We start from the raw sequence: 25,082 nt of genomic DNA, 5'->3' as shown, positions 1-25,082 counted from the left end.
ATAGTGAAGGAGCAATGAAATGCCCTATAGTTTGCATTTAAATTTCGGCACATGGTAAGTTGCTCTTCTCTGACTTACAGCTAGGGTTTTCACATGTTAACATCTGGAATCCTCTTTCTAAAAGATGCTTCTCCCTGTTTGAGGAGCGCTGATTTGTTCTGCCCTGTCCCCTGTGGGGTGTGGTGCACGGTGACACGCGTCTCCCCGGTCCCCACAGGCAGCACGAGCACGCGGAACAGCAGCAGGAGAGCCGGCAGCGTCCTGAGCGTCCAGCAGAAGAGCCGCAAGGAGCTCCTCCTCGAGAAACTGAGGGAGCAGCTGATCAAAGCCAAGGCCTTCACTGTGAAAACGTTAGTATCCTCCACAGTGGGAAGCGCGGCAGTGAGTGAGTCTTAAGGGTTTACAGGCTACACTCAGGGTTATAAAGAGGGAAAAGATCACGGTAAGTGTTCTAAAGGGTGGGTTACCGGCAGTGAATGTTCTAAAGAGGAAACGGTCTGCAGTTCTTCAGGGGCAGTGTTATTTCCCAGGGGTATCAAATAGCATGTTCCAATTGATGATTGCTCCACACTTGCCTACTTATGTTAATGTAAATTTGAGCTAATTCCTATTACCAGTAATTACAACCTTCTGTGGCATCCCATATACTTTAGCAACTGTTTGCTGTAAATGCTTCTACAGTCTTTCACAGAGAAAATTAATGTTTTCATGAACCTTAACTTCACACTGTAGATTAGTAGTTATTTTCTCACACTGCATAGAATCCAAAAGATTTGAAGTTCAACAAACAATGGCTCCTTTCTTCTGCTTTATCCACGGCTTTAGGTCTCTGCATGCACTTCCGATGTTTAACGAACATTTTGTTCCATGTTACTAGAACCCTGGACATCTACATTCCCATTCGCCAGTTCTTCTACAACCTGATTCACCCAGAGTACAGTGCTGTGACAGACGTCTATGTGCTGATGTTCCTGGCCGACACTGTGGACTTCATCATCATTGTCTTTGGGTTTTGGGCTTTTGGGGTATTTATGCTGTTACCTTTTTCTGTAGCCTAAGGCAGACTTTTATTATTTAGATGGGATTTGATTTGAAGTTTTTTTTTTCAGAAATGCTAAAAACTTCCAGAAGTTGGCAAACTGTGTGATTATAAAATATTTATAGTACTAGTAAATGTAATGAAGCCTGATTTTTCTAAATAAATTAAATGTGGTGACTCATGACTGATACATTAGTAACTGTGCAGTGATATTGGTCTGGACTTGTGCCCTGTGCCTGCTGAATTTGGCCCTGGCTCATCTCAACTCTCTAAAAAGGATATTGCAGTTCCTGCTAATTGAGATGAATGGAAGGGAGGATGGAATATGAAATGAAATGATTCCATTTTAATAATGTGTAACCACCGAAACAAATTACAAAAGAGGCACATCAAGAAATGTCCAGACTAAACTAAATTGACTAAACGGAACGACTTCTGTTTTTCCTGTTTACCCCCAGAAACATTCCGCAGCTGCCGACATCACATCCTCCCTGTCAGAGGACCAGGTGCCCGAGGCCTTCCTGGTCATGGTGCTGATCCAGTTCGGCACCATGGTGGTGGACCGGGCCTTGTACCTCAGGAAGACTGTCATGGGCAAGGTCATCTTTCAGGTCATCCTGGTCTTCGGGATCCATTGCTGGATGTTCTTCATTCTGCCAGGGGTCACGGAGAGGTACTGCCACACAGAGACAACTGGCTCTCACTCCAGCCACTTCTGCCTCAGACAGCACCCTTCTCTTCTCGATCTTTTTCATTGTTTCCTGCTAAAAAGTACTATTCAAATAAATTAGCCCTTTAATATAATAACTGATTAGCATAAGGAAATATGAGTGAAGGCAACAGGAGACCACTGCAGCATCATCACAAACATGCCCGTGATGACTACATACACTATATGGACAAAAGTATTTGACCACACCTGTTCTCCAGGGTTTGGGCTAGGCCCCTTATCTCCAGTGAAAGGCAATCTTAATGCTTCAGCATACCAAGACATTTTGGACAATGCTATGCTTCCAACTTTGTGGCAAAACAGTTTGGGGAAGGCCCTTTTCTATTCCAACATGACTGTGCCCCAGTGCACAAAGCAAGGACTGTAAAGACATGGTTTGATGAGTTGGGTGTGGAAGAACTTGACTGGCCTGCACAGAGCCCTGACCTCAACCCCATCGAGCACCTTTGAGATGAACTGGAACGGAGATTGCGAGCCAGGCCTTCTCATCCAACATCAGTGCCTGACCTCATAAATGCTCTAAGGAATGAATGGGCACAAATTCCCACAGACACACTCCAAAATCTTGTGGAAAGCCTTCCAAGAAGAGTGGAAGCTGTTATAGCTGCAAAAGGGGGACCAACTCCATATTAAAGTATATGTATTTGAATACAATGTTATTACAGTCCCTGGTGGTGTAATGGTCAGGCGTCCGAATACGTTTGTCCATATAGCGTATCATAAGCAATCAACCTGCCCAGAAACAAACCACTGACTGTGAAACCCAGGAATATACCTTGTATAAATCGAAATTTAAGCTATTATCAGCTGGTAGAGAATGTCCAAGAGCCAGACCTTTGGAAGAACTTCCAGCTATAAGAGCAAAGATGGAAGGAATTTAGAAAGGGGATCATTTTCAATCATTTTCAGTCTTCTGAACCATCTGAGTTGAAACTTTTTTTGATTTTTTTTTTTCCTAACTGATTGCATGTTTCCATCTCCAGGCGCTTCAGTCAGAACACAGTGGCGCAACTCTGGTACTTTGTGAAGTGCATCTACTTCGGCCTGTCGGCCTATCAGATCCGGTGTGGCTATCCCACCCGTGTGCTGGGCAACTTCCTCACCAAGAGTTACAATTATGTCAACCTCTTCCTGTTCCAAGGGTGAGTGGGTTGGGAAGATGCTGAAGCCTGGAAGTCTTCTACATATAATCAAAAAGTGAACATATATGAATATTATTTCCCATGATGTCATATTTTGATCACATATACAGGAAAATAATGAAGATGTTTTACGGAGGGTTACATTCCATATGTTATCATACTAGCTTCAGAATTTACAACCTTCAAAAGCTAATGAGGTACAAGAGCTATGTTTGTGTTGCTCTTGTGTCATTCATCAGCAGCTTAGAAGGAAATGGCTCCTGGGTTTGAAAGCTCACCCGCATGCCTTTGATTGTGTCTGGCCCCTCAGGTTCCGCCTGGTGCCGTTCCTGACAGAGTTGCGTGCCGTGATGGACTGGGTCTGGACGGACACCACTCTCAGCCTGTCTAGCTGGATCTGCGTGGAGGACATCTACGCCCACATCTTTGTCCTCAAGTGCTGGAGGGAGTCCGAGAAGGTAAGGGGTTAAAGAGGGGTACAGGCTGAAGCAGGGCCCGTACAGGATCTCCCTTCCTAAGCACTGCACGATGGTCAGGCTAGCAGAGGCAAGCCAGACTTTCAAAGCGTGGAGGAGACTTTGGTGAGTTTGGTGGGTTTTGACAAAGTGTAAGAACAGGTCGCGGCATGCAGTCATTACACCACTGGTGCTTACTGTTGGAAAATGTCAACAACACCCATATGTTCCAGCCCCATGGGAAAATGACAAAGAATTTGAACATGCCAAAAAAAACCTGCCAAAATTGCAGGATATGAATCTAAATGTTGCCATTATCTTTTTTCAAACTCTCTTCATATCTGAAAGCAGGCAATTAGACAAGCTTCAGTGAGTATATGTAAACCTCGCAAGCCGCTCTGGATAGGAGCATCTGAGAGCAATAATGTGTAATGTAAACCGTATGCCACTTATCTCCTGCCGTTCCCAGAGGTACCCCCAACCTCGGGGGCAGAAGAAGAAGAAGGTGGTGAAGTACGGGATGGGGGGCATGATCGTGATGCTGCTCATCTGCATCGTCTGGTTCCCGCTGCTCTTCATGTCTTTGGTCAAGTCTGTGGCTGGAGTGGTCAACAAGCCACTGGATGTCTCCGTCACCATCACCCTTGGGGGATTCCAGGTACAGCTGTCCTCTTATTGGCTTTGGTCAAAACACCCAGGTGTGGTCTGCTGCGATTATGAACCACTACAGTGTACGGTTTACAGTTCATGATACGTTTTGAATGACTCTTTGGAGATTAGGATCAAGTTAATGTCATGATTTTGGATTTAAGTGCATATGCATATTGTTATAAATCAGTTAAGTCAGCAGCTTCAGTAGACATTTTCTCAGAACAGTTTTAGAACATTATGTTAACAGCTTTCTTCTTGCCTTTCTGCAGCCAATCTTCACTATGAGTGCTCAGCAGAATCAGCTTAAGGAGATCACCAATTCACAGTTCACAAAATTTGTGAATTCATATCGAGATACTCCAGTAAGTTCAGTTCACTGGTATTGTTGCACCAAACAAACTGAAAAAGACTGCTGCTGTGCTTAATAAACAGTGTAGTATATTAGTAATGGGACCCACATGTAATATAGTGTGTGATTACAAAGGATTGGCAGTGACAGAGATACTGCAGTAGGTTTGCTGGCATGGCTGTGCTATAAAAACTGACAAAGACCACAGTCTGTGATTCACAACAACAGCCACCTACAAACTGTTTTCACTGCATCCACAAGTAAATGGTGCAGTGCATTAGTGTAGGGTTAGGGTTATGCAATACAGCATATGATTACAAAGGATTAGCAGTATCCACAGGATCTACTGTATATACTGTACATATACAGCGCTGTATAAAGATGTCATACCATAGGCTTACATATATTGGAAACAATTATTGTTCCTCCATAAAAGGAAGCTACAGTGCATTTTACTCGTGCTGCACATCCTTATGTCCCAGGCCATCACTTGAGCTGAACAGAGGTGCTCTGTTTCTTGCCGTCAGGGTGCCATGCAGTTCCTGGAGGCGTACACGTCTGAAGACGTCATTGTGGCCGAGCTGGAGGGAAGTTCAAACTCCCTCTGGACCATCAGTCCTCCCAGCAGGAAGAACCTGATGGAGGTGCTGAGCAAAGAGGACCAGTTTGCTGTCACCATGTCCTGGTCCATTCAAAGGTATGCCCAGACATGCTGCCCTGGCCTGGGCAAGCCGCACCAGGCCGCAGAGATGTAGGCTTAGCCAGGGGTCTAAACACATGCAACAGTTTGGGCGACGACAATTACATTACTGAAATTCTTCAGTGCGTAAAATTCATTATTAGATTAGATTAGATTTGTCCTGTTCATTTTTTTTTGACAGACTTTAAAAATGACAGATGGAAGCAAATGTAACAATAATAATAGTAAGATAATGAGCAGTGAAGTCATATGCATGTTGACTGGCTTGCGGGGTATAATAAGTGATTATTTAATTTACTGGTTTAATCCTGATCCAAACAGACCCAAAACAACTTTAGACAAGGCTCAGTGTTTGGTATAGCCAAAGTGGAACACCTTTTCTTCTCTGCTTCTCTGTAACAGGAACCTCAGTTTAGGAACCAAAGCTGAACTTGCAACAGATAAACATGTAACCCATTTGGACCCAGAAACAAGACAGGAGCTTATTGACTTGTTGAATGGGACGAGGAGAGATGCTGTGTAAGTATCCAGATTGACGTCACTTTCAGGTGTCTTTTTCACCGATAAGGGAGTGAACCTTTCTAAAATGTTTTTTCCTTCTGCTCCTTTACAGGGTCATAGCACATGTCTTCCCCTGCTTTATCCGAGCACCTAGCGACTCTAATGCCAAACCCATCGAGCAGCTTTATAAAGGTAGTGCAGAAGTGATTCAAATGCACACACAGTACTCTGTATCCAAGTTTGAACTGACTTTTTCCTTAATTATGCACCTTTGCATAATTAATATCATATTACATGTTGTGAGTGACCCCAAATTGATTCTTACCAGCCGAGCATTTAAATTAATATAGAAATCAGTCTTTCCCAATGTTCTGAACACTAATTTATGGTCGATTCTTACGTCAGTATTTCCTATAAGCGGAGTGCACTGTATTTCATTGCCAAAACATTAAGCATATCCTCACTAAAATGAAAAATACAAGGTATTGAGTATTAAAAAAGTAAACATGATCTGCTGAACCAGTTTTATTGATCCTTCCGGCCTCTTTCAGATGACAACTATGAGAACATCACACTGGCACTGGAGAGAACCCACAACGGCACAGGTGAGATCCAGGAGTGGTGGATTGTGGACCAGCCCTTCCCAGGTAAAATCGACGTAGCAAACCCCAAGAAGAAGCAAGAGGCTGGCCTGGAGCTGTGCGTCTTCAGCGACAAGGTCAGCCCACCCAGTCTGGGATTCCTGGCAGGATACGGGTAAGTGGAGGTCGTGTTCTTCTACACCTTTACACTTCAGATTGCTAGAACTGCTAGATGTTACCTATATCTAAGCTGACCAACATTAGACATATTCAGGTCCTTTCCTTTTTAGCTTCTTTCATGACCTGTTAATAGTAACTGATCTATTTGTGCGGGCACCTACCCATACAGAAATGAAATAAATTGTAACATGCTGAGAAATGTTCTTCTTCTGATGTTGTTCCGCCCAAAAATATATTGCGTTTAAAATATGTTAATGCAAAGCAGAAATATATTGCAATATACCGAAACAGCAATAAGTTACATCTTTTAATATGTATTATTTTAGCAAGGAAAATGTAGTCTCTAAAACCTATTCTCAATATATAATTTTTGTATGGGTTACTTGCGCAGCAGTGACTCCATTAAAGATGTTAGGTGGGATAAATGTAAGTGCATTGTGCCACCCATCGCAGAGTTCATGTTTTCAGTTGATGTAAGCCTATAGGGATTGCCTGTGTGATGTGCGTGATGTGCGTCAGCTAATCTCCCCTCTGACTTATCCCCCCCCCCCGTCACGGCTGAAAGGATCATGGGCCTGTACGCCTCGGTGGTGCTGGTGATCGGGAAGTTCGTGCGCGAGTTCTTCAGCGGCATCTCCCACTCCATCATGTTCGAGGAGCTGCCCTGCGTGGACCGCATCCTCAAGCTGTGCACCGACATCTTCCTGGTGCGCGAGACGGGCGAGCTGGAGCTGGAGGAGGACCTGTACGCCAAGCTCATCTTCCTCTACCGCTCCCCGGAGACCATGATCAAGTGGACGCGGGAGAAGACGCAATGAGGGAGGGCGCCGCCCTCCCGCCCCGGGGCGAGAGTGCCAAAAGATGGACCGGTGGACACGAAAAACGAAAGCACAATCTAACGGGCGGCGGCTGGTTTTTTCCTACGCGACTGGTTGGGCGGCGGCTGAAGATCTCCCGCGTGCACATCTCTACTGCCTCCTGCAACGAAGGCCACGGTGCAAAAAACTGCCGTCGCTAGTTTTTAGGAGAATCTCAGCCGTCGGCCCTTGCGTTGCAGGTCTCCACGCTGACAGACGCCCGAGAGGCTTTTTTTTTGACTGTGCAATTCCAGGCAGCGCGCCACTGCTGTTCTCCTGTTGTTCAGATCTCTGGCCTTTTCAGATCGGTAAACGTGAACCACGGGTTGTGCAATATGCAGCCCTGAGAGGCTGGCTGTAAACTTGAATCAACACCGACTTTTTTTCATGATGTGATCCTGGAAAAGACAAAGGGCAGCAGACTGACTGAAAGACACTCGCCACTTTTTTTTTTTCTAAATAAAAAAAAAAAAAGAATTTTTTCTTAAACCTGGAAATGCTTCGGTTCTGCAGCAGACTAAAAAAAAAAATGAGGAGGAGACCTTTGAGGTGTGGTGGACGAACGATTCGACAATCTTTACTTGCCTTATTTCATTTGTACCATCAACTAATCCATGGGTTAAAGGTAAGATATTTTCTCTCAGGAAAAGACTAATCATCTCACCAGGAAAAAAGGTTCTGCTTGGTCTCTGTTGTTTGTCTTAAGGAGCATTCTGTTAGCATTGCGAGGGAGTGTGTAACTATGTTCTGAGCGCTTTGTGGAGTAGATCTCCCATTCTGTCTGAGCCCAGGCAAGATCCTCAGAGTCAGGATAGAATGCTGATGCGGACTCTGAAGTATTTATGGAGACAAGTCGTGTAGTGTGTGAATTATGAACTATGTTTTCATTACTCCAAAGTAAAAAAAAAAAAAGAAAATGACATTCACTACATAAACAGAGCGATGCGACATGTGAGGAGAAAAAAGAAACTACTTGCTTATAAAGGGAATACCTTAGGCAAGATGTGAGCAAAGGCAGTCGAGACTATGCATTAGAAAACATTGTAGCATGAAACAAAAGTTAAATTATTGCTATTGATCATTTTCATTCCATGTACATACATTTTTGGCAAAAAATGGAAATATCAATTAGACTGTGTACCTGTATGATTAAAGGACATTCGGTGGAGTTGTGGTTCAGTGACCTGACAATAAAGCACATGTTGGAAAGCAAAGCAAGTTTTCTTTTTTTTTCTTGGTTCATATGTTGGATCTAGGTTGATGTGAAGATGAAATCCACTTTTAAAAATGCAGAACCATGAACCATGCAGGTTCAGCAGTCTGTGACTGTGTCAATCACAAACATGTATAACTTATGACAAGCACGTGTCTTAATCTGCTGCTTCATTCCTGACCATCAAATTAGACTGTCATTATGGGGAGTGCCTGTGCTGTACTGTACACAGACATGTGCCCATGAACATATGTGGTGCTCTGATTCAGAAAGAGTCCATTGTGTTGTTTTGTGGTTTTTTTACCAATGCCAATATTGGAATGAAGTCAAAAGTGTCTAAAAATGTCAGCGCAGACAGATAGCTAAATTTAAGGGATCACTGCATTACATTGTCTCGTATCACAGTCAGGTGTTGAAGACTACAGCCAGGTGCCACTTTGGCACCTAGACTGCTAATTCAAGGCTATGACGGATGATTTACACTTACAATCTGTTCTTTTATGCAACCGATTTAGTTTAAAGGAAAAGCAGCCAGTTTCTGTTACAATTACTCATCCCCGTGCATCAAAACATGAGGTACACAACTAGGACAAGAGACCCTACTTAATTTGGTCCAGGAAAACTTTGGATGGTTACAAGACTCAAAACAAGGTTTCCATATGAAGCAATCAAGGCTTTATACCATCAAGTGCTGGACAACATCCATCTCAAATGAGGATAGTTTCATGAGGATGTTTTGAGAATGTACATATTAACCTGTATTCTTTTTGATGTACATAATGCAGTACTTCATTTTGGCTCAGCGGTATGTTGGTGAATGTCTTGTGATCTGTGCTTCATCAAGACAAACACACGTTCTGATGTGACATAATTCACAACCACATACACATATGGGTGTATTGCATTAATTTTACTGTTGCAATCGCATTTTGATATCTTTTCACATCTTTTTACAGCTGACAACTGATATATAAAATACAGTTTGCCATAACATCTCAACAGCTTAAGACTTTGTCCCCCAACTTTTTAGTTTAGGAGTTCATTTAAACAATATTTAATCAATAAAAAATTAGACACAAAAAATATGAAATGAGATAAAAATACACTTGTTAAAAGTACCATTAACACACGCATTGAGGTATCTGGGCACGCCATATCAATCCACTCCCAGCATTCCTTTGTAACAGGCACATTTGAAGGAAGTCCATGATCTGCATGTTGCATCCTAAAGGTAACTGTATTCTATTGAGGCCATTGCAACACGCTTCCCTGCAGCATGGGCTAGATCAGTTTCCTCCGTTTTGGGTTGCACCTGGGAGGGTGGCCGTCTGAGTGCGCATCCATCTCCGGGCCCAGCGGGGACACCAGCTGCAGGAGGGCGTCTTCTGTGGCCCCTCCAAACAAAGCCAGCAGCAGGGCCACTCCATAGCCTGTGGCTCTCTCACCCTGGGGAATGCATCAAAGGGGTGAGATAACTAAGAGCGCATTAAAGCAGATTTACTAGTCATGACCACTCTTCCTTTATGTGTATACGTTTGCACAACACTTTAAAATTCTCACTTCATTGACCTACAGCAAGCCGACCCCCCCCCAATTCAAGATTAACTCACGCTGTATGCAGGGAAGGCCATGTCCACATGAATCCACACCCCTGTCCATTCGAACCCGAGCTGGGCCCCCACAAACAAGCCCCCACAGGAACACAGGGCGTTACTGCGATCCTGCCCAGCACAGAGCACACACATAGGAACGTGAGTCACCTGTCAGGCCGAGCAGCTCGGCTTCATTGTCATTTACGTCCGCAACATTACAGCGATTTCATAGGCAGAGCAGAGTTACTGATGCAAAGAAACAGGGGGGTTGGGGGGAGAGGGTTAGGGCTTCAGCTGGATTGAGTTCTGGATACAGGAAAGAAAAAACTCTCACTCACAAAATTCTTCATGTCAGCCATAGCGGATGAGAACTCACTGAAGTGCAGCTCAGGGGAGAAGACCAGGGGCTGGACGAGGTCCCCGCTACTCCGGCCTGCTGCCACGCACGCCCTCTCCCACTCCTCACGGTTGGTCAGCAGGCCTGCGTGGTACCTGCCTGTCGCAATTCCCTGGGACACAATACAACACGCACTCACCACGGCAGCGTAGCCAGCGCCACAGTCAGTGTCAGTGACTTCCAAACCAGCAGCAAAATCGCAAGCTAGTAACTAGCAAGTAACTCAACAGGTAGTACAAATATACATTTTTTTCCCCAAATATAACACAAAAACAAGAGCAGGTTTGGTAAATTCAATACTTGACCAAGCAGGGTTTGGAACTTGACTTGACTGAGGGTTTGGAAAACATTACAGTCGTGGTTATTGCGGGTAGGATGCTGCGATTACCGAGGAGACACAGTGCCAGCAGACTCGGCATCTGAACCGTCAGCGGTGACAGTGGGTTTGGCAGACTCCACAGCTGCTTTGGAGGTGTTACCTGAGCGCTGGTGAGAGTGGCCATGTCCAGGATGATGTCTGCTTTGAGGTCTCTGCAGGCATACACGACCCCATCCGCCAGAAGAAGGCGTCCCTCTGCGTCCGTGTTCCGGATCTCCACTGTTCTGAGGGGGACAGAACCATCAGAGGATGCCAAACACACTCAAGGGCTCCTCAGGGGGAACACCAAGTCAAGCACTAGACTCTTTAGCTCTTGTTGAAATTGCAATACTGAAGGTTTTCTCATTCGCTCTCTTTAAGCAGTGACTTTATATTAATCTTGGACATGCTGACACGGACATTTCGAGCAACAGATGAAACCACTCAATTGTCTAAGTGTTTAGATGAGAAGAAAAATACATGGTGTGGCCTTTTGTGCCAACCCCTGAGCAACACTCTTAACAGAAATGACTTCAGTAAAAAGTCATTTCAAAATGATGTCAAATGTCAAAACTAATTCACCACAGGAGAAAGAACAGGACTGGCACTACGGCATATGTGTAAGGACAGTGCATTTAGTATGTTTACATTTACAATTTTTCTTTCTTACTTTCCCGAGTACAGTCGAAGGATGTCATCTGGTCTTGTTGCCTTGGGACCAACTGAATTTTCAGCCAGGCAGAAAATGGCATGGAGATTTTCTTTGAAACCCTAAAACATCATTCCCCAAAGGAAAATTGACGTGGTATTTACTCAAGTGATTACAAGTTACTATAATATGTGCTTCTTCATGAAGAGAACATACACACACAAGGAAAGACCTTTTCCATATTTAAGATTAATTGGGGGAAACACTATTCCACTATTCTCTCTGCCCCGCATCATTCCATGTCTGTTCCTGCCAAGTCAGTGCTCTCACACTGAATTACGATAATGATTTCAATTCCTATCATTTGCATTTACACCTGTACAGGGAGTGTCAGCATTGGCTACATTACATTACATAACATTCATGTCATTTACCAGATACTCTTACTCGCTAGTGACAATTTTATCCATTTTTACAGCTGGACATTTACTGAGGCAATTGTAGGTTAAGTACCTTGCCCAAAAGTACAACAGCAGTGCCTCAACAGGGAATCAAACCAGGAACCTTTCGGTTACGAGCCCCGCTACTCACTACTACACCACACTGCCGCCTGCCTATGCTGGCTAGCTAGGCTGACCTGATGCTCACCTGTCTGACAGCTGCGCTGAAGGCCCCCAGCACTGCAGCAGCTCCAGCACAGTCTCTCTTCATCCCAGGCATCACAGTCTGTGAACAGGAGGACACAGTGCCCCACCTGTGTCTCAAGCACATCAGCAAGAACACCACTACACCAGTGCCGCTAAGCGGGCTGATTCTTCCTCATTTCTCAGTGGTTGATTCTGATCTTTTCATTTGCTGTGTGCTAAAACCATCAGGTCTGATCTGGTCTAAAACCATCTATACCAAATATTATATCCAGATTAAAATCTAGTGATTTGGAAGATATAATTATCATATCATACATTATTTATTACTTATAATTTATATATTACTTGCAATTTTATGAAAACTCATTTTCTGTGTGCCACTTAATATACCTGGCCACCCAGGCCACACAATACTATATCATGTTGTGGTGGGATGGCCTTGCAGTTAGGAAACCAAACTCCTACTCTGAAGGTTGCAGGTTCAAGTGGAGCAGCCCGGTTTTGCTTCAGGTTAATTTCTTTAGTAAGTATCAAGGGGTGCGCTTACTCTGCCCTTGATCATCAGGCCACCTGAATTGTACACGATGCCCTTCCCGACCCAGGCAATGGTCTGCGTGGCAGTAGGAGGAGTGTGGCTGAGTACTGCCAGGGCGGGGGGGCTCGCTGCTGCACTCCCCACTCCGTAGATACCTGTGACATACACCACATGAGCGCGTATCCACACGGCCTTAGAGCTCCACACAGGAACACCTCAACACCCGCTAGCTCTACAACAGAACCATATAAACCACTGTTGTGCTGACAATAACAGGAACTTTATGCTGTTTATAAGTTCTCCTCTCAATGTGTGGCTGAATACACTATTGAGTAATACAAATATTTTTTTCAGTGGTGGTAAATTCCAGCTTTGAAGTAAAACCTCACACCTTTCAAAACTGATTTTGCAGCAGCAGACTATCTGATCTTCTATGTCACTAAGAGGGTTGAGAGAGGAGAGGAGCCTTTCTGTGGTCTGCTATTTGTCTTTCCTCAAGGCACCACATACGATCGATCTTAGACTCAGAGCACATTAAGGAAGATTCTGATTCAAGGCTTGGATTATTACTAAAAACTGAATCCAATAAGGTTTAAAGTCAGCATGATTCTGTGAGTTAACACTTTACCTCCGAATCCTCTCTTGCGCAGCTCCTCCCCCTTAATGATGATTGGAGCAATTCCCAGCTTTGCACCCACCTCCCCCACCTCCTGTCACAGGGCAGCACAGCGGCAACATTTAGGAATACAACAGGACAGTGATGCTTTCTCCTGTCAGTTGAAAATTAAACCTTTTCCATGGTTTCGTTAAACTTTTTTCACAATGTCAAACTGTAGCTTGTATATGTTATAAAGTGAACTAGCTGCTTATAAACTATCTTGAGGCATATACCAAAAAGATGACAAATGTTAATTTATTACTTTCTCCGCTTTCCATTCTCAGGTTCCATTATTTTAACATTCATGACAGTCAACCGACCTCTATAGTAGAAACAGGCATCAACACTGCCTGTTTAACAGTGTTAAATCTTTCATCATTAATTCCTGCTACAGGGCAGAAGACACTGTGTGTAACATCACTTCCTGTACCTGTTCATTCCTTGAATAGCTGAAACGACAGAACTGGAGGCATACTGCCTGAATCTCATCACCATTAAGCCTTTGCATTGTGTGAGTGATGGGAAAGCCCACCTTAAGGAACTGCTCTGTGTCCATCTCATTGCAGGGGGAATCGACGATTCGCGCTGTCAGCCTGATGCTCTCTGCAACTCTGGATAAGCACTAGACATGAAACAGGACATCATGTTATAAATACAGTCTATATACAGCTCAGGCTTAGCTACTTTACTTTTGCCTCTTGTGCAAAGCAGGACAGGCTCTCTTTACACTAGCATGTTATGCTGAATTGCACTGTGATTTGAGAACTTTCCAAATTATGATGCAAAGTAGACTTTTCTCCAGCTGTAAAGAGAGAGAAACAGTTCTATGTCAGGTTTAAATAAAATCCTTAATCTCTTCCTGCTGCAGTGTAGGAGACACCCACACCACGTTTACTAGAGAGTCCTGCAAGCATGAAGACAGACCTCTCCTCAGTGGGAACTGAGGTTATGTGCATAGGGTCTATGGCTCTCTCAACACGTTCTAATCACCCCTCCAGTTTGAACGGAACCCTCAAACACAAACTGTTCAGTAAGCAGCGCTGATAAGAAGACAGCTCCGGCAGCTAACAAATCTAGCAACTCAACTAGACAACAGCTCTACTGTATACATTAATCATGTATAATGTATACATCCCACTATGTGCATGTCTGTGTAGATCAGGAATACAAGAGCCCTACACGTTGTGCAGTGTAAATAGATGGACACCAGCTGTGTGGGCAGTCCTGATGAACATGGACACGCAGTGGGGTCTAAACTGAGATGCTGAAATCAGCACAGGATCCTGATATTCTGCTAGGACAGCAAGAGCGTCCTTCTACACTAGACTTCAGAGAGCTTGGCGAGAGGCATAACTGAAAATGGGGAGCAGGGGAACGTGCCGTCAGGGTTGCTGTACTGAGCGGTTCCATGTTCGGTTCCACACAAAAGAACTGGACGGTGACCCTGTGGCCCTTGTCGAGCGTGTCGTCTCCGGTCTGCCTGGAGAAGAGAGGGAAGGCTCTGGCAATCGCACAAGCTGAGGCAAAGACGGACGTCCTTTCACACGCGACCTGGACAGGACAAAACAACAGGAGAGGCACTCGTATTCAATGTGTTTATGTGTGCGCTACTGAAATCACCGCACTCAAGGGTTTTTTCGTCTGTTGCCACGGTTAACTTTTGTATAATCTTTGGAACCATTTGAGATGGTTCTGAAGGTTACACAGGCTTACAAATTTGAATAATTCAACAGCAATAAGCATTAGCATGTCCAGGAGGGTCACTACATGCTCACCGCAATGTGTCCATTACGTCTTCCAGGCAGGCAGGTTTGGACCAGTCGTGTGAGTGTATGGGCAGAAGATGGTGTATTGTGACGACTTATCTTCGACGGGAGGGCAGCCACTGTTGCCAGCTTTAACCAAAGGGGACATCTGTCTGTTGGGTTTGGCTTTAGAGATTTAAGGGCAGCTTCCCAAGTCTTTAAAATAAAGACATAAAACAGCAGAATTTGTGACATTAGAATTAGTAGTTGTTCTCTAAATAATAATAAATTAAGACAAAATAATGAAACAAATAAAAATGATCACATAAAAATAAACACAATTACAGTCATGGCAGACCTCTTGTTATATATGTTGCTTTGGCTGCCAAAATACCATACAAGCATTTCAGAAATGATGCATTTGTCTACCATTTCAGCGCTTAAGACTTATACACTGTAGTGTATAACTGCTACACAGATGAAGGCTATTTCTCATCTCATAATCTCAAGTTTCAGGTACTGTGAAAATACATACATTGCGTAATACACCGACTAGTCTTAAAACCTGAGGGAAATTTCATAGATCGCTGCGTATCAGTCTAACTATTTTTATTTTTTTCCAGAGAATCTAGCAAGCCAATCCGTCACGGAGATATCAGATCATCCTTTGATATAATGTCGAATATTACTATTAGCGTTAACTATCTAGTGAATAGCTGTTAATAAAAAGAGAATAGAAATGCATCCACCTGTTTACTTGGATGGATGACTACCTAGCTAAATAGCAATCTCCTTCGCAAGCTGTTGGTCTGAGGTAGCTTTTGTTGAGCGTTTATGTTTCCCAAGTGTCACAGCCAGCTAGTTTAACGTTTCTCTGATTCAGAGTTCAGCAAAATGCCTGCGTCAAAAATAGACATTGATCTACACACGCTAGGTAGCAAGCCAGTAAGTTGGCAGACACGCAAGAAAATTACTTGCTGCTACTACCTAATGTTAACTAGCAGCCTATAGTGCTCGCTGAAGTTGTTGCTTCTGTTAGGCTCCTCTTATTTCACGGGTCTGGCACACTGGGTGTAAACTTCGCAGTAATGGGTTTGATATTATACCGCTAGCTCACTAGCGATTAGGACAGATAGACCTTGCTGGCTATAGCTAGCTTGTTAGCTAACATTGTTGTGCCGAAGTGAAGCCGCGACTACCGGTATGCTGCAAGTACTTGCCTCCTCGTCAACACGGGATTGTAGGATGTCCCTCACGTCGCTCCAAGCCAGGCAGTGCAGATGAGGTAACTGACCCACAATGAGCACCGTTCTGTCACTCTGCTCACTATCGCCACAGTCGTGACAGAATACGAGCTCCACCGTAGCCATCTTTCCCCGAACACATCCCTTGTGTCTTTCGTTTTCACTTCACCGGCGGAGTCCCAACTGCAAATACCGGAGACTACAAACAAGCTCCACTTCCGGGATACCTCTTTCTTTGGCCCTACGCGAAATTTAAAGTGACAGTCTAGATAACCAGCAACCTACGTAATAGCAGAATATTCATCCCAACCTACTTGAACAGCTAACTTGCTAGCTGTTCAGTTAAAACGAAAACGTGCAAGATGTTCATTGTCTGATATCAGTTACCGTTATTCAGGTAGGTTGTAACATGACACGCAGTAGCTCGCTTACCACCGCATAACGTTAGCTATATAGTTATAGCCAACAGCAAATTGTGGAGGAAAAAAAGATAAAACACATACAATAGGTTAATTGCTTTCTAAAGTAAAGCCAGCTACTGAAAACAGTTGGCCTTAAAAAAAAACAAGTTGGCATTTGTCTTCGCAAGAGGAGTCTCCCTCCTATGTCAGTTGGTGGAAGTGCATTTTCAAGTTCCGTTTCCTGGTTCCGTGATCTAATTCGCTGCCCCCAAGTGTCCTCATACACTGACCCCTTGAACTTGCATTCACCAGATTCCAGAGCATGTATCGTAACTTAATGTGAATCATCCATTTACATGTATGTTTTTGCCAGGTAGCAATAGCTCTTATCCAGAGCAACGTACAAGATGTACTGTAAGTAAACCTAACATTGCATTTACACTCTTGAATTCCAGCAGACTCTTATCCAGAGCAACGTACAAGTGCGTTTAACCAAACTCTCGGTGTTGTATGGTTATAAGGTAATTCCACACCCTGGTTGACAGCCATCCCCAACTTTGATCGGTGTGCGTCTTTACCTTTTAAGGGAAATTCACATCGTAAACACACCTTTGTTATATCTTGTTATAGTTAATAATATAAATGCATTTTAATGAATGGAGAACACTATTACTACGTACAATAGAAGCATAGCTTTTATTTCCATAAGAGTGCGTAATAATGTATTGATTACTCCTATATCCGTAGTTTGTATTTTTTCAAACACAAAGAAAATATTAACCAAATAGATACGTCACTGAAACAGCATGTCAGTTGCATATCAATAGGGAAATATTTTGTTTCATGGCGCAGTGTTGTGAACCTACGTATTGTGTATTTCCACCTTAATTCTGTTTCCAGCTGAAGCTGATTGGAACAATATATCCACGATACCGATAAAACCTCTCTTCATAAATACATCTTACAATACACAGTTCATCTCAGTACAAATTGCACCTACCATGATGTTTCTAAATCTGTTCTTTTCAAACTGTTGAAAACACTGTACATAAATTAATCACAAACATTATACCAAGTTAATATTTATTCTTCACATTTTCTGCAGGACCAGTTACCATATGTAAATGCAAGCTCTGAACATATACTACTACGATCAAAACCGGTAACACTATAAAATAATTTTAGATACTGTACAGAAAAAAATGGTATACCTTCAATGGCCGCTACACTACTGTCTACTATGCTGATGAACAATATTCCAAAACCCAAAAGACATCTGATATAAAATAGTCACTTTACTGTTGCACCAGTTAACTTCTTCAAAAAATAAAAAATACGCTTGACACGGGCAAGTATGAAATCACAGGCCCAAACATCTTCTGTTGCATGTGTAAATTAAGGCTTTTTCATGATCTGATGCACTTAAAAGGATAGCTTTTTGCTACAGATATGCCAATTAACTGAGGGAAAAAAATTCATCTTGAATCCATGACCTAACTGAGACTAACTGGTAGTTAAAAAAAAAAAAACATCATTCATACGTTTCATGTCATGTTGTCTAGTCAAACCCACTTTGGAAAATGGGGCAAACTGAAAAATAATTCAAACAACATCAAACCCAAAAAGGGCAAATATATATATGTGTGAAATCATCATTATGATTATCATTAAGGTACTGTACTATAATCTCATGCTTCTGTTGTAATGGTGCAAGCGCATAATAGTGTTTGGATAGATCTGCAGTGCGACTGGGCAGATTATAATCCCCATTTAGGTTTGAAGCCTGGAACGAACAGGATGGGAGACTGCCCGTACCTGAAATGAACCCGCACCACTTTAAGGGGAAGTACAGTGAAGCACAGAGCATTATGGGACTGGAGCTAACAAAGCCCGCCCTCATACTCATCATCCTCTTCCACAGCCTGTGCCCCCCCAGCAGCTTCCTGGGGGGAAGTGGGAGATTTCTTCTTCTTTCCTCCTCCCGGGACCTTAAGGCTGAGTGCCAGCTTGGCATACTGCAAGAACAGAGCAGCAGACAGACACTGCAGTTGGACCACATGCAAAACATGACAAACTCATTATGATTACATGAGCAGGCTCAAATTCAGCTGTGTTCCTCTCCATCCACCAACACTGGACAGGTGTTACTCCCCTGACCATAGGCCAGGGTTGCCATTAGTTCTATCTTTGATAGATTTTTAACTTGTTATTTTTCTGTTAATCATACCAAGAGTAAAACAGGACCTGAAGTCTGAAAAGATGATTCACTATGACATGGAACATTTCAGTAAAAATGTTCTTATTGGTGATGTTTTCATGTACTCTTTTGTAACAGAACTGAGAACTGTGCTGAGATAGACTCAGCACAGTACCACCGCGTGGATTTATTCTCATGCTTTAGCATAATAATAAATAAATAATACAACCAAACAAAATTATTTTGCATTTTAGCTATGGGTAAACTAATATTATGTTCCTGGATTTTTTACTATTGTCAAAATTTACTATTGACAAAACCAGAAAAGCAACAAAAGAAAGAACTAAGGAACACCGTAGATCTGACAGATGTCATAAAGGGAGAGGAGAAGAGGAAAAAACAGAGGACAGATGAAGGCTAACTAGCACAATGAAGGGACGTGCTTTCAAGGATAAGCGAAAACCAAACTATGTCAGCGACATTCACACATCTCATGTTTATAGGGCAGAACACCATATTTAGATACATCAACTGTGAAATCCAAATGGTAGAATTCAGGTTTGGGTAGACCTGAAAATCGCATAGATGAGAAAAAGGTTTTTTTGGATAAAAGGTCCAAATGGATCACAGTTGGAAAATAGAAGAGAATTGTATATGGCCCACTTGCATTCACAGGGATAAAAATTAGGTCTTTAAACTTAAATGGACTATGTCCTATTTGGTATATAGCAATGAGGAATGGACATTTTTCCACACTCCATCATATAAGTTAATTAACCGCATTGCTGTGACTAAGCAGACTCTTGTGTGATAAATGACAATTTTTCACATATATTTTGAAAAGGGTGATGCTCACAAGAACATCTCGGTGTAAACATTCTCTATGGGGCTCTGTGGGACTCTATGGGGCTTTTCAGAGAAAGGGATGGGAATAACAGTTAACATTTAAAGCTCCATACCTGTAAACACCTGACAAAATGTGACAGTAGAATGCTGTGTTCCCTCACAGATGACCAGAGGAGACAGAATCACCAGAGGAGGAAAGTTCTCTGAGACAAGTTCACCAAGAAATTTCTATGCTACCAAGAAGTGTTAAACTTCAGAATGAAAAACAAGGCAGACTGAACTTATCTGAAAATAATACATAACATTTATAAGAAAGATGACTATCATCATAAGTCTAGACAGCACTCACATCATTGTCCATGTACTTGATTAGAGGCGAATTACAGACACGATACACTTGGTCCTCGTCTTGTTCGTCATAACCCTGTAAAAGCTGCTCCATGGCAACACAGTCCTCACTCCCACTGAACCCTGGAATACTGCAGGGAATAAAAACTGCATTCACATCTAATATCAAACATGCTTAATATAAAAATACACCAAGATTTGAAAAGACTCTGAAAAAGCCACAAGAATATTTGTACCTGTAGCTCTCTCTGACGCATTTGTCTGCTGCAACAAAGTCACTTCTGTGAAGCTGAACCAGCACTTGTGCAATTGTTTTCTATAAAACAATGTAACAAAAATAAAGAATAAACCCTCCACAAAGATCACAATATCATTTGCTATGACTACATATTATTTGACCTGTTATTCAATATTCTTATAATAATTCATTAGAACATAAAATACAAAAGGAGCAGAGGTTCAACAGACATGCAGTTGAGCAATGATGGGCATACAAAAATTATGATTACAGCTACTGTTTTACAATAACTCTCTCAGCTTTAAATCATACAATGCTGTGCATATGTTAGCTAAATGATGCATGCACACATCTTCACTGCAACACACCTTGAAGCAGGTAGGATAATTTTCTATTTCTTTATACATGTTCTTCTCCTTCTGAAGTGAAACCGCAGCTTCATCAAACCTAACAAAAACAACAGGAGGCCATGAAAAAGGAGAGAGGTGAGGTATGGAAGCCTGATTCAGGGCAGAGGAGGTCAGGAAGGAAATAAGCTTGGAGGCCAGCACATATGAAAGCTTTACCTTTGTTGCCTGACCAGAAGCCTTGAGGCTTTTCCCAGGAGCTCTACTGCTTGTCGTAGACGATCCTCATTCTGCAAGCATACAGCAGACACACATGCAAAAGCCATGTGTGATCAATATCAAATTAATTATTCATTTCTAAACAAAACGAATGTCTATTTACACAAGTACAAAATTGGCCATTTCTTAAAAAATACTAAGTCTTTCTGATCAGTTAATAAGCTAATACTGTTAAAAAATCAGGACATCAATGGACATGAATAACAAGTCCCCTAACTCTACCTGTCCCCAAACAATTCCGTTACTATTTTTACTGTTGTTACTATTTATATTATTACAGCTATTGCCTTTTATTTCTGTCTCTTGTCCACACCTAACTTACCTCAAACACAGATGCCGCCTGCTGGTAGAGATTCACTGCTTTATCCAGATCTATTGGCTCTATCAGCCTGTGATTGACAGGACAAACCATTAGTGTTGGACATGTCATTGAGGAGTGTAGTTTTGCAATTCCAGATGAAAAAAAAAATGAAAGAGCATATCAGGAACCACATTTTGAGGAATATGTCATAATCACATATGTAAGTATTTAATAATCACATAATCCAAGAAGAAAAGATTCTATAATTTTGAAATAAAACACAACTCATATAAACAGATGTTTTACTGGTCAATAGATGTGTTTGACCTGAGGCTAATGCCTTCTACATGGTACCAAGTTCAAAGATATCTCAGTTTTTGTTAACAAACAGATATTGTTGGAATAGAATTAACTAAAATATCTAAGGATGGCAGCTCAGTACAACACATTGTAAAATGATACTGTCAAGTAATCACATTACATTACACTAAGAAATGTCCAGTAAAAAAAGAAAAATCAGGAAAAGCCATGTTCTGTCTGCAAAAAAACAGGGGCTAGTTAACCTTCAGAACTCTGTTTCTGCGTGTTCGCAGTGCATAGTTGTATAACACAGTTGTACATATCCATAGCCTGCATTCAGCTATACTTTATCTCATGCTCATTGTGCAATTGCTGTATATAGTACAGTACAATAGCTGTATATAACTAATAGGTATACAGACCCACAGCCTGCACTCATGTACACTTTAACATATTGTGCAGTAACTGTTCATATTTATTTTTATATACCTCATTCTCTTCACCCTTGTTCCATGTATGTGTCCTGCACTACTGTTGTCGTTTGTTGTATCAATACTGTTGTTTGGTATTTGTTGTTGTACGAAAGTACTACAGGAGACACTGGAACCAGAGTCAAATTTCTTGTAATGTGTAAAAGCATGCTCGGCCAATAAAGTCTGATTCTGATTCTGAAATGCCAGTGTAAATGTTTTACCATTTTCAAATAATATTATACTTCTTGTGTATGACTACACAAGGGACTGACCCCAGCATGCCACAATATACAGCTGTGTGCGTTCTGTAGTAAAAATATCAATACACAGACAGCACATGCAGAATATTCAGCATGAGACATATATGTATGTAGAAGAATCCCTCACAGTCTACACAAGGGAGAGGTTACAACTGATTCTCTGAGTAGTGTGTCCATAAGTAGCTGACTCCCCATACAGTATGTGCAAATACAGCAAGGAGTTAGTGAAAACACACACTGGTTTCTGATTTGTGTCATGTTTATAGCATACGTTTATACAGGGTAACATACATAGGTTGTATCTCCGTTCTATGAGCTGCAGTTAGACGGCCAGTGAATTTACATCAACTTACTTTCCAGCCCTGTCCAGTGCCATTGCAGCTGTATCAGGTGTACCATTCTCCACATACATCATGCTGGCTTTCTCAATGTACTGGACTGCCTCCGGCATCCTCTGCATGTCCTGTGGACAGAAAAACATTGTCCACTGCCATTACTCTCTGTAATACAGCCTGGGTTTTTCTAATACAGTCATTCAGTGAACATCCTGCTTATGAGATGCTTTCCTAGACGGTCTCTGAACAAATGCTGTTGTCCAAAATTGGCTAGGAGAGACACATGACTAAACAATTCACAAACAAATTCTGCCTGTACTGTCACACCAGCAGCAATATAACCTTTGTGCATGCTGCAGAACTCACCGCTACATGGTACTAAAATGTCCAACACATTCTCCCATAAAACAATCACAGGCAGTCTGTGATCGTCACTGAATGCAATGAAAGATACACACAGCTTACCACGTAGAATCCAAAACTTACCTTTAGCATCATTCCAGCCTGTTCATATGCTCTGCAAAACAAAACTCCAGCTTACAAGGGGAATACATTTATTGGTAGGAATGGAGAGTGGGGAAGCTAATCTAGCAATTTTATTCAAGCAACATTATAACATAGTAACATATCTATTGTGATTTGTATACTCACTTGGCAGCATGGAACAGACTGACAGTTTAGTTAAGTAAATGCAGGGATGTTAGGATGACTGACTCAGAATATTTCATAAATTATGAAATACAAAAATTTATATTTCATTATGTGAAGCATTCTATCCTGGCATTGACAGAGTTATAAGTCTGCAACAAAATCTGTGCAACAAATGCACATCTGTGAGCTATCCATTCAACAAATGTACACTCATATGACAGGATGCCATTTCTCATTTAGATTATCCACCTCAATATATGGTGTAATGTAGCCAATTTCCAATTATAATGTAGTACTATGGTTACATTCCATAATCATTATAAAGCAATCAATATAATAATAATAACAGCATAGATTCAAAATGTTGTATTTGATGTTTTGCCATGCATAGATATATCGTAAAGAAAAAAAAAAACAGCTGGTGGAGGGATACGCTCTATTTTCAGTGTGTGCCTCTGCCTCCTTCAGGTAGGCGTCCTTTGCCAGCTCTAGCTGCTTGGCATTTTTGAAGGCAACAGCTGTGGAGAAAAACAATTGAGGATTAAGGATGTTTTGCAATTCTACATCACCAACACACACACAAACTGAAGTTACTCCACTAGTCTATACAAACTGCTTTATCATGTACACTTAATGCTTAAAGAAAACACAAAGACTATAGATCATGCCCTTTCAGAGGTGAACAAGTAGGATATACACTTCAGCAATAAAGATGTAAGGCTGTAAATTTGGGTCTGAGGAATATAATTCTGGGTCCTCTTTCATTTTTAATGGGAAAAAAATCTTTGCATGTCTGTTATTATGTTGGGGTAGGAATCGTGTCATTTGTGGCATTGAGATGATCTTACCTGCTTTTGCATACTCGGAAGCAGCGCTATCATAGTCTGGTTTCCACTTCATGAAACTTGTCTTTAAACTACGATAGACACATTCACAATGTTATATGCATGAAAATGCTGGTTTTACATTGCTATCATGTGGACGTTTGGAGCCAGGAGTTTGCATGACAAAATAAACTTGACTGACTTTCATGAATCCACGTAAGTGGTGTGTGTAACAGCTAATGGCTGAAATACAGCCTTCTCTGAACCAGAATCTCAGAAAATATTACTTAGTGATAGAGCTCACAACAAAATAATTATAGCTGGCTAACTAAGTTGTTCAGGACCTGGCAGCAAATCGGAACGAAATCAATGGAGACTGTCATGCTGTTTTCCAAACAAAATGATATTACAGCGTTGGACTGTGGCACACCTTCACAATACCCCTAATCAATAAAATGGATTGCCACAGTGGCAACCGATTGTATGACGTGCACTACAAGCAGCGCCATTGTAACGTTAGGTCTAACGTTAGCTAGGTGCCTAGCTAGCAACTACAGTGACTCCTCTAACGTCACCTGGGTAGCTAGTTACGTTGGTAGATAGCAATATCTAATGTCAGCTAACGTTGCCACACACTTCTTTGAATCTGCAATGACAATTTCTCCCTTGAAAATGACTGGGTAAGCCGGCAAGCCAGCAAGCCGGAGCAGATCATTAAACGGCACAACAGTACAGTAAATGAGCTTGACAGCAGCATTAAGGCTATGTAGACCCGCTAGCGAACTATCCATTTCGTATTCTTGTTCTTGTCGGAGAGCTAGCTAGCTATCGAGGTATCTACAGTAGCTAGCAATGTGCTCCTTACTGTTTCTCAGCCTTGGCAATGTGTTCATGTGCTTCGTTTATCTTCTGAGCAGCCATGGTCCCGCGGCAGCTTTTACGCTAGCAAAACACAATGGAAAGGACTATACTGTATAGCTATGTATATGCTAATGCAGGAAGAGACTGTCAAAATTCCGCAGGTTACAGCTGTTATTCCTGTTCATCGGAAGATCTGTT

At 42.1% G+C, this 25,082-nt stretch overlaps 3 protein-coding genes across 4 annotated transcripts in view; 1 reads left to right on the top strand and 2 right to left on the bottom strand.

Annotated features, from left to right (window-relative positions):
• Positions 1-7,770, top strand: part of LOC118795663 (piezo-type mechanosensitive ion channel component 2-like) — a 123,261-nt gene extending 115,491 nt beyond the window's left edge. Inside the window, exons 45-56 of the mRNA XM_036554310.1 lie at positions 218-350; positions 878-1,025; positions 1,498-1,712; positions 2,753-2,911; positions 3,222-3,369; positions 3,836-4,024; positions 4,287-4,379; positions 4,894-5,063; positions 5,469-5,585; positions 5,680-5,759; positions 6,119-6,323; positions 6,894-7,770. Coding sequence (XP_036410203.1) covers positions 218-350; positions 878-1,025; positions 1,498-1,712; positions 2,753-2,911; positions 3,222-3,369; positions 3,836-4,024; positions 4,287-4,379; positions 4,894-5,063; positions 5,469-5,585; positions 5,680-5,759; positions 6,119-6,323; positions 6,894-7,146 — 1,910 coding nt within the window. The 3' untranslated portion in view covers positions 7,147-7,770. The remainder of the gene's footprint in view (positions 1-217; positions 351-877; positions 1,026-1,497; positions 1,713-2,752; positions 2,912-3,221; positions 3,370-3,835; positions 4,025-4,286; positions 4,380-4,893; positions 5,064-5,468; positions 5,586-5,679; positions 5,760-6,118; positions 6,324-6,893) is intronic.
• A 1,525-nt stretch (positions 7,771-9,295) lies between these two features.
• Positions 9,296-16,681, bottom strand: LOC118772853 (probable aminopeptidase NPEPL1). Of its 2 annotated transcripts, XM_036521487.1 has the most exons (12): positions 16,200-16,681; positions 15,010-15,195; positions 14,615-14,785; positions 13,767-13,856; positions 13,205-13,286; positions 12,589-12,731; positions 12,043-12,120; positions 11,416-11,516; positions 10,867-10,990; positions 10,329-10,499; positions 10,009-10,119; positions 9,296-9,844 (listed from the first exon to the last, which is right to left on the bottom strand). In XM_036521487.1, the coding sequence occupies exons 1-12, from the start codon at positions 16,347-16,349 to the stop codon at positions 9,680-9,682; spliced, it is 1,572 nt and encodes a 523-aa protein (XP_036377380.1). In that variant the 5' UTR covers positions 16,350-16,681; the 3' UTR covers positions 9,296-9,679. The 2 variants fall into 2 exon arrangements, with proteins under 2 accessions (XP_036377380.1, XP_036377382.1); XM_036521489.1 differs by lacking the exon at positions 9,296-9,844 and having other exon boundaries at positions 10,038-10,119; positions 10,367-10,499.
• Positions 16,682-17,377: 696 nt separating this feature from the next.
• On the bottom strand, positions 17,378-25,078 carry LOC118772935 (gamma-soluble NSF attachment protein-like). Its single transcript, XM_036521620.1, has 12 exons — positions 24,889-25,078; positions 24,048-24,115; positions 23,633-23,717; positions 23,200-23,217; positions 23,035-23,065; positions 22,567-22,676; positions 21,202-21,268; positions 20,820-20,890; positions 20,622-20,700; positions 20,252-20,331; positions 20,017-20,146; positions 17,378-18,639 (listed from the first exon to the last, which is right to left on the bottom strand). The coding sequence occupies exons 1-12, from the start codon at positions 24,942-24,944 to the stop codon at positions 18,505-18,507; spliced, it is 930 nt and encodes a 309-aa protein (XP_036377513.1). The 5' UTR covers positions 24,945-25,078; the 3' UTR covers positions 17,378-18,504.
• Positions 25,079-25,082: the final 4 nt, after the last annotated feature.

Source organism: Megalops cyprinoides, chromosome 2, assembly GCF_013368585.1.
Source record: "Megalops cyprinoides isolate fMegCyp1 chromosome 2, fMegCyp1.pri, whole genome shotgun sequence".
Taxonomy (NCBI): Eukaryota; Metazoa; Chordata; class Actinopteri; order Elopiformes; family Megalopidae; genus Megalops; species Megalops cyprinoides.
This window is presented reverse-complemented; position numbering and strand designations above follow the sequence as displayed.

What these genes read in the sequence shown, in the direction of transcription:
- LOC118772853 (XM_036521487.1), bottom strand. Translation starts at nt 16,349, where the DNA reads ATGGCTACGGTGGAGCTCGTATTCTGTCACGACTGTGGCGATAGTGAG. An exon ending in GCGCAAGAGAGGATTCGGAG is followed by an intron (nt 12,732 to 13,204) that starts GTAAAGTGTTAA and finishes TGTATGTCACAG; the next exon opens with GTATCTACGGAGTGGGGAGT. An exon ending in TGGCTGACATGAAGAATTTT is followed by an intron (nt 10,120 to 10,328) that starts GTGAGTGAGAGT and finishes TGTGCTGGGCAG; the next exon opens with GATCGCAGTAACGCCCTGTG.
- LOC118772935 (XM_036521620.1), bottom strand. Translation starts at nt 24,944, where the DNA reads ATGGCTGCTCAGAAGATAAACGAAGCACATGAACACATTGCCAAGGCT. An exon ending in AGGCGGCATCTGTGTTTGAG is followed by an intron (nt 20,891 to 21,201) that starts GTAAGTTAGGTG and finishes GTATGCTTGCAG; the next exon opens with AATGAGGATCGTCTACGACA. An exon ending in TCAAGTACATGGACAATGAT is followed by an intron (nt 18,640 to 20,016) that starts GTGAGTGCTGTC and finishes CTGTTCTTGCAG; the next exon opens with TATGCCAAGCTGGCACTCAG.